At 37.3% G+C, this 13,249-nt stretch overlaps 1 protein-coding gene across 9 annotated transcripts in view; it reads left to right on the top strand.

Moving 5' to 3' along the window:
* Positions 1-13,249, top strand: part of CNKSR2 (connector enhancer of kinase suppressor of Ras 2) — a 220,823-nt gene that overhangs the window by 57,697 nt on the left and 149,877 nt on the right. For all 9 annotated transcript variants that reach the window (XM_032202209.1, XM_032202225.1, XM_032202198.1 and 6 more), the window contains exon 4: positions 6,045-6,132. In XM_032202209.1, the coding sequence (XP_032058100.1) occupies positions 6,045-6,132 (88 nt within the window). The remainder of the gene's footprint in view (positions 1-6,044; positions 6,133-13,249) is intronic.

Here is a 13,249-nt window from a genome sequence, read left to right as displayed (position 1 = left end):
GAGGTATAATCTTTTCACTTTGAACCCCAGGTAAGCAAGTCATTTTGGCATGGTCTTAAATGTGCTAATATTCAGCAAAGCATGTGCATGTATACTTCAATTCTATTGAGTAAGGCTTAGATCTGTGCCTAAAGGATGTTTGGATGCTTCAGTCTGGACAGCACAACAGGACCCCCAAGCCTTCCTGTGGGCTCTGTGAACTTGTTAAATGATGGTCTGTTGGGCACAAAGAGCAGCCTGCAGTGATGTAAACACTCTTGTTTATATTTGAACAATTCAGGTGTTCAGATTCAGCACATTTTTTAAATGTGCTTTGTATGAACATACTGTGGTAGCAGAATGCATTTTCCACTCAAATATGGATCTCCCTCTCTTCACCATGGTGACACACACAATGCATGCATTTTCTTACACTGTAGGTAAAATGTGGCCAGCTGGATTTCTTTGTCTCATTGTCTCCAGTGAATGAGCCTTGGTGATGTTTACTGTGTGACTATTTTGTAGTTTGAAGTAAAGTGGAGCATTCGTTGGGAGAATTATGCCTGAATGTTTGCAAGCCCATAACTTCTTACTTACCAAAATGTTACTAGTTTGAAGTCTCCTTTACAGGGGACTTAATACAGTCCTGTTAGCTGTGCTTGGTTGTTGCTTGTTCTGACAGGGTAGTCCTGGTTTGTATGCAGGATGGTGGGGGAAAACAAGAGGGTTGGGGGGGAGGAGGAGCGGGGCAGAAGATGGGAAGAGTTCAGTGATTACACAAATAAAGTACTTTCTGTTCTTCACTCATAAACCTGTGAATCTTGTTTCCTTTATATATTTCCCTTTATGCTTGTTTCAGTGGTATGCCAAACCTGTCAGTAAATGCTGCCGAAGAATGCTACGGTACTTAACAATATTGTGCTACTGGAACATCTGTAAATGTTTAACTGAGCACTCATTTAAAGAATCCCTTTATTCAGTGCAAATTTTACTGCATTCATCCCTGTTTTTACATAAAACAGTTTCATTACAGTAATACATACTTTTTACATACAAGTAAGAGGTCTGTTTCATGAAAGCCTCAGAATTATGAATCCTATAAGGATTCTAGCACAAATACATATGCAATAATATTGTATATTCAGATTTTTATTTGAGCTTAATGTGTACTTTTGAAGACTGGGTTATTACTGATTTGTTTAGCTATCTCTCTAAAGATTTTGGACTTTTGTTTTTACACAAACTGCCCTGAGTATGTTTTTCCTTTTGGGGATGCTAAAGTAAGGATAATATGGGTTTTAAAACCCTCACTTTGTCTATTGTTATAAAATATCTCAGTACTACAAGCAGTGGTGAAACATGATTAACTTTTGTTTTGGGGCAATGCTTTTACTAACAGCCCATTGGGCCAGATCATAACTCTTTTCAAATGAAATATCAATTTCTATATTTTAGTATCGTTTCTCTCATATCAAATGTAAAATGAAGATAAATGAGGCTAAACTATATGAGTCTGAAAACACTGATAACATAAAAATATCAAATGTATGCATCTTCTTCACAATGTACATCTTTTAATTGTTTAGGAAGGATTTTCCCTCACATGCAGTAATTGTGAGCATGAATAACTGTTGAATAATATTGTTTCTTAATAGAAGAACAGTTACATGTGAAGGAAGTAGCTTTACTGTACTGTTGTAGCTACTTGTCTAACAGAAAACCTTCAGAGAGGCTGTATGAATTAATGTTACCTGATTATTTTTTTTCTTTCCAAGAGATGCTGATACTGCTGATAATTTTAATTAGGTCTCGATTCCTAAAAGGGTGTGTACATACATCCGTATGTATGTGTGTTACAGACACATCGCACACACATAAATATAGTCATGTTTCAGACTTTAATATTTATCTCAAAACAACACTTTCAAAGTATGAAAGGAACTAGTAGCTCCATGTTGTTTGGCTTTAGGAAAACCTTATTTTCTGGAAACCAGTCTATAAACCAGGGTTTTGAAGTTGATTGACTGCAATGTTAAAAAAATTAAGAAGTTAAGACCGGTTGTAAGGTGGCTGTTTTTTATTATGATTATTTTTCCTCCTTTGAATTAAATATTTAGAAGCTCTTCATTTCACTGGAATATGTGGTGTCTAATAAGATGCAGGTTCACAGGGTGGAAAAAATAAAAGGCTCCCTAGTCTCCAGCTGCATGCATGATCACAAAACATACATGAATTTAATTATTCTTGGAACTTTTTACCCACCCACTTGTGAAAATACTTTGCAAATGGGTTCAAATGTTGGAAAGAAGGTAGAAAAAAGGGGGAAAACAAGGGGAAAAACAAACAAAACAACATGCAGAAGTTTGCAAAAGCATTGGCATGATTGCATAAATCTCCTTCACTTAAGATGCCCAGCTAGAAAGGGTGGACAAAGAGTGGAAAGGAGAAATCAGCAGAGGTCTGGAAGAGGAAATGAATGGAAAGGGCATGTGGTCAGATAGGTGCGCTGTGGAGTTCTAAGGGTGTTCCACGTGGGTGTTGCAAAGGAAAAGAATCACTGGTTTTGAAGGAAGAAATAATGAATTGCAAGAGGAACTGAATAAAAGAGGTTCCAAGAATATGGAAATATATGTGGAAAAGATCTTGGACTGAGAGGTGAGACCATGGAATGTATAGGTTTGTGTCATAGCAGGAAGTGGGGCAACATATGGCTTCAGCCCAAAGTTGCTTTTAGTTCTTTAAAGAATGTTGAATTAGGCAATGCACATGTCAAAACTTCACAGAAACTTTGCTTCTCTGGAATCAGAGGATGAATCTGAGATTTGAAGGTCCAAGGCTGAGAAAGATTCAGCTCTGAAAGAAAATAATAGAAACTGGAAGAGAATAGAAATGGCTCAGGCAAGTCAAGGAAATACCTTTTAATTAGACCACTTCTCTCTACTTTTTAAGCTATTCCTATTACTTGGTATGTTTTTGGTGACTTGACAAGAAAGGTGTTGCCAATTGAGAAGATGCATGTAGGGTTTATTTGCATCTCATTTTTTTCATCTGTTTTCAGTCAATTATTCTGTTCTGTATTAAAATTATACATTCTGCAATCAGTGGATATGTTAATGAAGAGAATTTTTTGTCAGATGATTGTTTCACAGAGTGTCTATTATGAAATCCAATTAACGATCCTATAATGATGTTTCTATTGACATTTATATTGAAACTGCTGGCATGTTGTTATGCCAAGTGTTGCTGTACATTCACTGTTGAAATTGAGGCTCAGGATGTAATACCAAAACGTGTTTCCTTGGGCAGTAAATATATAGAGATGCTTTTGTCCTTGCTGCTTCCCCAGCTGCCCATTGCAGTAGTCCATGTGTATGGAGATTGCCTCCAGTGAAATGGGCTGAACTGGGGAGGAGGAGGAGGAGGAGAAAAGGGAATTTCAGTTTTAGTGGTCCAGTTTGTAACAGCACCTTCATGGAGGCACTGGCAGAAACTATGATGTGAGGGAATCAGTTTATAAGCTACAGAGGAGGTAGCTTGAGCACCCTTTACATTTTCTGCAGGAAAGATCTTCTTATCCTTCCAAGTAATGAAGCACTTCTCAAAATATCAGATATTCCTTATTGATTTTTAGGAGTCTTCTCCCTCTTGTTGCCACCCATGCTGCCTGCTTCCCATGCTGTTTTCAGTAAATCTTCACAGTGTAAACAGTGAAAGAGTAATGTCTCAGTCCCTTTGCCTGTTCTTAATGTCAACAAAGTTTATTTGGGACATTTTTAACGTTCCTCACTAAGAGCAATGATAGTAAAAATGTCATTATTTTCCTCGTGAACCGTGAAACCAAAATAAATTGTGAAAGTATAAGAGAAGATCATGCAGTATTAGAAGCCAAAGCCTACCATGCGATTTTGTTTAGAGAAATGCTGGAGGCTTTGAAATGTCAAATAGATTCCAGTTGTGTAATTTGAGGATCAAATTGTATTAACATCCATACTTAAAGTAAAAGAGTACCATTTGCTGGCTTGATTTCATTCATTTTAAATAGAAATTAGTTCATAAATGAACATGACCTTTTAAAATAAAGGTTTCAGGTAGATTTCAGAACCTCAACAGTCATAATTTTAAAAAGAGTAATAACAATATTTTTGTACATTGTGGCTAATGTACTATTTTTTTAAACACACTAGCTGTTAATAACCAGGTAGTTGAGCTGACTTTTATCCTTTAATATGCTCACACATCCCCTGATCTTCACTAATACTGTATGCATATGTCTGCAGGTAGGTCTACTATAGTTTGTATACATAGTGCAATTGCTGTACACAGCATAAAACTTAAACTGTGATTTTTGATTATAGCTTTTGTCAGGCTCCTTTAGAACTTACCCCTGTGCTATCTACTAAGTCCTCACCGTCTACTTGTTTCTGCACTTCTTAAACTCCGCCTTGCTTCCAGTTTCTGTAGTTTTATTTTATAATTCCCTGGAAGACACAGGCAGAAAAATATGTTTTCATTGCATGATGTATTACATCAAATTAAAGCTGCTAGATTTGAGAAGGCACTTCACAATTCATGTCTTCTTGTGAACCATCACGACTGGATTGAGAATACTGGAGAAGCAGGAGGGCATTAGAAGAAGAATACAGAGAAGTCCACATGAGCATATTAATAGATGGTTCCAAATCTACCTATACTGAAATTTCAATAATTCTGCATGCAGAAAAGAATTTTAGAAACCTATTAAGATTCAGTAAAACTATATTTGTTGTTATCATTTGGACATGCGTATAGCAGACTTCTTTGTACTGACAACTTGTCTTTAGGCTTAGATGAGGAAGGTATAATATCAAGAGCAAAAAATTTACAGGTGTATACAAATATACGCTCCAAGATTTGATGGCAGTTGGGGGAGGAATGAGCGACCCAGCTTAATTTAAATCCACTACTCTTAAAACTGTTTAGAGATCTTAGCACATTGCATGATATGTTAGGGTTTTTTTAGATGTTGTAACCCTTGCAGTGATTTGCCAACTTTTTTGGTGTAAATGTTTGAAGCAAGTATATTAGCGAGAAATGGCGTATTTGTAATGCTAATAATGTCCATAAAAACCTCATTTGCAACACTGAGGAACAAAAAATCTTTGCTGATCCTGGAGAAAATATGCCAAGCATTTGGCTACTTCTTGAATATAGAAAATAGACCAAGTTGAATTTATACTTTGATAGATTTGTAAAACAGAAATCAGATGACTGCCACCCTCACTAACCAAATACATGTATGTTTTAGCAGTGCCTCTAGATAACAAGCAAGCTTCTAGGTAGCCAAGCATTTAAAGCCTTCTGACAGGTTTTAAGGTGTAGGATATATGTAGGTGACTTCTTTAAGTGCTGGATTATACTTTTCATCCCACTAATTACTTCTGACTGTAGCACAATATGGTGAGATGTTAGGTTGTGCCTCTAGCTTACCCTTTGCATCTGTTTCATAATATTGATCCATCCCTGGTTCTAAACGCCATTCTTCCCATTGGATAAAGTTTTTACTTCTTCTAAGTTTCTCCAATAATTTTACCAGATATTAGATCAGGTCCCAGGAATTCCAGTGAATCAGGCAAATGCTCTTCTAATGTGGCTCACAGCTGGGCACCACACTTAACACATGTGGAAGGGGTACATTTGTAAGGATGTTCTCAACTGCAAAAGGCAAAGTTGTGGGGTTTTCTTGTTTGTTTGTTTGTTTTTCTTTTTTCTGGGAGAGGAAAAGTAGTCCCTAAATAAACTGGAAGACTGTGAGAAATAATACTTCAATAAATGGAACTGCCTAAAGAAGAATTTAAACATATGAAACCAAGGAGAGTTGAACATTTTCCATGGACACATACCCTATGTTTTACAATGTTAATAGTAGATTTTAGATACTCTCTGTGCTTTTAATATCACTAGAAAAGAAAAACATTTTAAAAAGCCCTATGCGTATTAAGTGCATTGTGAACCAGTGAAGCAAGTGGATATATGCCAGTGCTGTTCAACACTTTTTTCTTTTTCTTTTTTTTTTTTCTATTTTTTAGATCACCTTTTGCTGCTGTGACAGATTACTCAGTAACAAGAAATAATGTCATACAGCTCTGTCTGGAACTAACGACAATCGTACAACAGGTATGAGACAATCTACCTAGCAATTTGTTTTTTCCTAAGAGTAAGTGGCCATTACCTTGTTCACACTGTTTTGCGTTACTCTTTGTCTATATCATTGACAAATTAAGGGAATAGTAGTGCTTAGTCAAGGCTTTATAAAAGTCCTGCTTCCTAGTTTTATAATAGTAGTTGGTCTGTGCTGTACATATGTTTCTGCATATCTCAGTAGAGGAATCCATCTTGGTTTCTCTAGTTGAATAACATCACTATAAATTTGTGAAATCTACTTGATAATTTGCATATCTAATTTCATATATTTTGTCTTTGAATTAACTCTTTGGTTCAAAAGGTGTGTATATATTGGAGCTTTGTCATATGTTCGAAACAGCAGTAAAGATGACACGTCCCCATGAGGCTAGAATACTTGGTTTTGGTGTGCAAGAAATTCAAAAGTAAACACTGAGAAGCACTTGCTTAATGGGCTTCATTTTGCAGTGCAATTTAGAGAACCTTTCTCGCTGTTTTGTTTCTTCTCTGTAAAGTGGTTTAGATCTGTCCCTATCCTTGTCTGTTGGAAAGTGAAAAGTGTTTTGCTGCAAATTCAAACTGATGTTGATAACACAGAATCATTTAGGTCAGAAAATACCTCTAAGATCATCAGGACCAACCATTAAGCTAGCACTGCCAAGTCTACCACTAAACCATGTCCCTAAGCACATCTACATTTTGTTTTAATACCTTTAGGAATGGTGACTCAACTGCTTCCCTGGGCAGACTGTTCCAATGCCTCACAACCCTTTCAATGAAGGAATTTTTCCTAATCCAACCTAAACCTGCTCTGGCGCAACTCAAGTTCATCGTGTCTTATCGCTTGTTGCTCGGCAGGACAGACTGACCCCACTACAACCTCCTTTGAGGTAGTTGTAGAGAGCAATTGCTCCAAGCCTCCTTTTCTCTAGGCTTAATAACCTCAGCTCCCTCGATGAATCCTCATAAGACTTTTCTCTAGATCATTCACCGTATAGTAGAAATAACCCAGGAAATTAACATAGTTCTATTCTGTTGAACATTATCCTGTACCCTGGTGCAAGCCTTTCTGAGGTTACTATTCATCTGTCTACCACTGATAACTGTGAAAGGACATAGCACCCTGATGAAAAAGGGCATATATCATCACTTGACCATTTTTTTGGTCTTCCATTTTCAGCAGAATCAGAAATGTTTATTGGCACCAAATCCTTCGGCTTCAGCTGAGTTTGTGCAACAGCCTGTTGGCTTCATATTCCTTTCCTCTAGAAAAAGGTCAGGAAAATTTCTTCTGTGCTGGCTGTTGCAGGGCCAGGTCACAGCCATCTGTTGTGAGATGCTGGCCCTCCTCAGTGTGTGTGCCTGCTCACTTTGGGTTGCAGTCTGGTGCTGAGGCAGGCAGTGCTTTAGGGGAAGAGGAGATACATGTGGTGTAGTTCCCATCATGGAGAGGGATGAGGCTCCAGAGAAGGTTGTCTGTCCTGGTGGTTCAGCAAACACAGAGGGAATATGTTGCTGCCAACACGGAGAATTTTGAGGGAGTATTCACAAATGAGAAGGTGGAACAGATTAAAGGGAAGAGGGTAGGCAATGTAGGAGAGCTGGGGGGATTTTTTTTTGTAGATTTCAGAAGTACCAGTCTACCTTGACTGAATTGAGCAATGCTACATTTTTCCTATAGTCCCTTGGCATGACTTTGTTTGATGATGCTCTCCCTTTTGTAAAAGAACTGCATTTTTCTCTGATGCTTTCATAAATGCATACAGTACCAAAGATTAATTGGGTTTGCCTTCTTCCTGAATTAGAGAAGAGCAATACTGCTAGTTCCGTGTGTTCAAGTATTGGAAACAAAAGTTTCTCACTTGAAGAGAGGAAAAAAAAAAAAGAAAAACTTATTCCTGTTCATTATTTTTCTTCTTCATTATTATTGTTTTTATTTTGGTGTGGAAATGGAGCATGGGATGTTCCCTCCCTACGGGCTACACAGCAAGGGTGCATTTTTGCCACCTAGGGCCATCCTACACTCTGTGCCAGACTTCTTGCCTTCACTCTGCCTCAGACTGCACAGAGGTGTCAGCTGTAGTGGCTGTGGAAGAAGAGCACAGACCTGTGGTTTTGTGGCAGGCTTTTGTGCAACTGTGTCTTAATCTGTTGTCCCATGGTGTGTTGTGCCCTTGTTCGGCTGTGAAAAGGGGTTGGTACCTCAGGAAAAAGAAGCATGCAGGACCTCCCTTCTCCTTGACCAAGCAGCTCATTTTTCATTGATGTAGCTGTGAGTTGCTGTCTAACTTTCTAAGTGGGGAGGAAGGGGCACCTGATCCATTTTCATGTGTCCACTATTAATAAAAAGGTGGGTAAAATATCAACTACTGCAGTACTTCCCAGGAAGTAGATCAATATCAGATCACTTTCTTCCGGATTCATCCTTATTCATGGTACTACTAATTTCCTATGGTCTTAGCTCAACTATTTTAAAGATTTTTCAGTGTGCAATGAAATAGACCAAACATTACTTTTAATACCTTTAAAAAAAAAAAAGAAAAAAAAAAGTATCTTCGCCAAAACTGACATGATTTCCCAACCAAGAAGCAGTTCAGCATATGAATCCATACTTTGAAGTCAGAAGGAGCATTTATATGCCCCAATGTAAGCACACTCTGGAACTGAACTGGGCTGTAATCAGAAGAATGATAATGAAAAATTCCATTACTAGTCCCAAACACATGTGGATTGATCTCTGCTTAAAACAAATGCATTCCAGTATAGCATTTCAAGATGGCTTCACTGGGCTTTTCTTTTATATGATCACTGAACACACTGAAAATCCCCATTGTGCTTTCTAAAGTCTGTAAATTGAATGTTTCAATATCACCTTATCAAGTGTTTTTTGCTGTCTTAGAACCCATTTTATTTTGTATGTGAAGTATCTCATAGTACTTCACTACCTTATAGTAATGTAGTTTATTTTTTTTCAGTTTACGAAAGACCTGCAAAAGGCAACATTGCAATTCTTTATTACTAGTTAACAGATGATGTAAAGCCTAATGGTGTATTAAGAAAAAACATACAGTTAGTACATTTTCATATACTTTTGACTTTTCTTCAGGTCATTCATACAATATAAAAATAGAACTCTAGTATTCACTTCAGTAGCTGAGTCCTGGGAAGATTCAGAACTGATTTTTATGTTGTTTATGCACAGCCAATATTCAGAAGTTTTAACCAAAAATGATTCCTTAGTCAAGAGATGGGAAGAAAGCTAAAAATTAAGCTGACTTGCTTGTATTATTTTGCATGCTTTAAGGCTAATTGTAATGTTAGTATTTCTCCATTGGATGAAGGTGATTTGTTCTGTCCTCTCCCATCAGCACTAAATGGATAATGAAGGAAAAAAGGCAGAAATACTGTTCTGTTCTCTCATCTAAGTATGAAGTCTAAGAAAATCTATTGAGTGTCTTTGCTTTAACCTTTAACTAATTAGAGAAGTTGGGTTTATAATACCTGCTTGGAGACCGACTTTGGAATAAAAAGCAAAATGGCACATACTTGGGTTTAACCATTTCATTTTCTCTGTGCAATGCACATTGCCCAGGACCCAACTAACAGGCCAGTGCGCAATGCATATTTGCCTTTGGAAATAGATGCCTCAAAGCGCTGCAAGTTATTATCATAACCTGTTTTGCAGTCACACTAATCATATGCTTCTATGCATCTGTTTTATTTTGGTTTAAGGTTTTCTCCCCTCCTGCCATGCCCTCCTCCCCCACCCCTTAGGACTGTAGGATATTGTTTCATAGGCACTTCCTGCAGGTTTTCAACATTCATACCATCCTCCTTGCTGATGGCTTATTTAATTCAGAGTTTACATTCTTGTTTTATTTTTATAACCAACTCTTTTCCTTGCAGCAGAACACTGGGGAAGAAAAAAAAAAAAAAGCCCATGAGACTATCGTGCTTGATATTTTCTACCATCCCTTTGCACTCTCTCCCTTTCTTCCCTATGCCTAGCTGTCTATTCAGAGCATCCCCGTAGGAACTGAAGGGTGTGCTGTACTCAGTTTATACTGCAACAAGTAAAAGGGCCTGTTTTTTTCTTGATAGTAAAAGATTAAAGGGATAAGAGTGTATACAGGTGAGTATACAAATACATGTAAGGAAGGACATAAGTGACCACTTGTCTTGTCTTCTATGTAAGTCAGATTGCTATTGATGGTTAGGCAGGGAGTCCATCTTCAAAGGATGCTGGAATGTGTTCCTTTCCAGTCTTTTAAGAACATAGCATTAGCTACAAAGCTAACTGTAAGAAGCAGGTTTATTTATTTGTTTTAAGCAATCTGTAGGCAGCTTTTATTGTCATTTTTAATGCTCTTGTTCCTCAGGAACCCATTGGGATTTCACTTAAAAACAACAACAAAAAAAAAAGCTTTCTTCCTTGGGATTAAAATTCTGGTAATTTTGGGAATATCTGAGAAGTCTAACTTTGTCAGGCATTTAAAGAAAATATTACTGCCAAACACCATATTTCCTATTATTGCTGTACAGTAGCAGTCATGAGTTTTTTCACTTTCCTTTATCAGCTTTCACAATGATTTGCTGTGTTTATTTAGTTTTAAGACCATTGGTGTTTGTCTCCCAGCTTTCATGTTTTGTAGGATTTACTTAGCAAGATGTTCTAGTTCAAGCGTAGCTGTAGGCCTATAAACCCTTATTTTCAAGAGCTTCACTGCAATTACTTCTCTGCCTAAATACTTTTTTTCTGAAAAAAGCCTGGCTCTGTCCTCTTGTACTCTCCCTTCAGATATTTATAGACCCTCAGGTCCTTTACTGCAGGGCTGCTTTCCAGCCTGGTGCTCCTCTCCCCCCCCTACCCCAGCACATACTGGTGCCTGAGGTTGTTCCTCCCTAGGTGCAGGTCTTTGCACTTCTTGTTAAACTTCATGAGATTCTTGTTAGCCCACCTCTCCAGCCTGTCCAGGTCCCTCTGGTTGGCTGTGTGGCTCTCTCAGCCACTCCTCCCAGTTTTGTGCTTTCCACAAATTTAATGGAGGGTACACTCTACCCAGTCATTTGGATTATTAATGCAGATATTATACAGGGCTGGAATCACTGTTGACCCCTGGAGTACTCTGCTTGTTTCTGGTCTCCAGCAAGACTTTGTGCCACTGACCACTATCCTCTGGAGACAATCATTCAGGCAGTTTTTAATCCACCTCACTGTCTGCTCATCCAGCCTACATTTCAACAGCTTCTTTATGAGGATCTTTTTGCGTACAATGTCAAAGACCTTACTAGTGTTCAGGAAGACAATATCTGCTGCTCCCCTCCCTTATTGATCAGGATGGTGATTTCATTACTTGGCAGTCAGGGACCTGGACTGTCCCAGGATTGTTCCAGGATATACTTCTGACTTCATCTGTCCCACGGCAATATTTTATGGTAAACTCAGATTTCAGATAACGTGGAGTGAGAATTTGAGTGATGCAGTTTGGAAAGTGGTGGCCAGGGTGACCGATAGCTAGGAAAGACAGACATCAACAAAAACTTGTACCTATAGGCCCCTAGGACTTTGAGCTAAAAGCCCTAACATAGAGCACAGACAAAAGTGCCCTGTTCACTGACTCAGCCAAATGATTTTGAGCTTATTCAACATCTAAAGGTGTCTGCAATCCTAAAATGTACTTGTCCATGTACTCCTTGCCCCAGTGGAGTCACTTCCTGTGCTAGGGGGTAATCCGTGTTAGGCTTCTAGCCATTGTTATTTTTCAGATGAAAGGTAATGAAAATGATCATAAATGATTTCTTGAGTAATGAAGTATTTATATATGGCATTACATCTTTTATGATCAAATGGCTGTAACTTACATGTTTAATGTTTCAAATACTAAGCCATGCTGAGGAAATGCAGACTTATTTTTGCATCTGAAGGTTAAAAAGGGAATTTACTTTTTAGGCCCTCACTTCCCTGAATCATAGAGAAATAATTCTATTAATTTTGTTAGCACAATACCAAATATGTGAATTGTGAAGAATAATTAATATAATTACTAGTAGTAATATTGTTACAAAGTATCACTCTTCTATTTTCTATTACAATTTCTCAGTTTTGTGGGTTTTTTTTGAAGTCCTAGTTATTAAGGTCTTTAAGGACTTGCTAAATATAGCTTTAAAACTTCAAATTTAAGGTCATACTAAGTAGCTAATTACCTCAGGTATCTTTACTTAATAAATGGTTTTCAGTAGTTTAGTGGCATGAATGTTTGAGTGGTTCCTCATTAAAGCTGCCTTTCACTTCCAGATTGTTGGGATTTTCAAAGCAAGAGGTGTTTGATGGAAACAAATTTGTGCATCAAATTGTATATTTTTTAATTTAAAATTTTGAAGTTCTTCCTTCTGCCCCAGTGTTATCAGATACCTGTGCTTGCAGCATTTATTAGTCTCTTTATTAGTCTACTAGTAGTAATTGTCCCTGTTCCCACCCCTTTTTTTATGTGAACGTATAACGTTTAATGTAAACTAGATGTGAAAGAAATTATTGGAAATAAGAAACTGTTTTTCTTTACTAGACGTTATCTAAGCAATTATCAAATTATCAAAAGCATTTATCAAATCAATTTATGCTCTTTAGCAATGTTTTCCTTTTTTCCACAGTAGAGTAGATTATTTCTCCATAGTACACTTTTATTGAAAATTTCATATATAGCAATGTAATGTAAAAACTGCTTAATGTGCACGGATGCCCTTTTCTGATTACGGTAACTTTTCTGTTATTTTCCTGTACCATTTTTTTTCCTTGAAGTGTCTTACTTGTAGAGATATTGTTGTCTTTTGATTTAATTTTTGGGGTAACTTTTGGAATAGTATTAGGCATGGAGTACCTCAAATGATAAAACATTAATAACAGTCTAGATGTATGTGAGCTGCTACCAGAAATAATTTGATGCCTCATTAATTGTTATTGAGATATATGCTGTAAAGAGTAATTTTGTACTTAAACTTGAGAAGTCCATGATGTGGTATTTTTAAAATAGCTTATGAAGTCACTCCATGTTTAAAAACTCACCCTGAAAAGTCCTGTGAATTTTTTTTTTTGCCTTTGTTTTCTTTTCCATTC

Source organism: Aythya fuligula, chromosome 1, assembly GCF_009819795.1.
Source record: "Aythya fuligula isolate bAytFul2 chromosome 1, bAytFul2.pri, whole genome shotgun sequence".
Taxonomy (NCBI): Eukaryota; Metazoa; Chordata; class Aves; order Anseriformes; family Anatidae; genus Aythya; species Aythya fuligula.
Note: the sequence above shows the minus strand (reverse complement) of the source record. Positions and strands in the feature narration are given on the sequence as shown.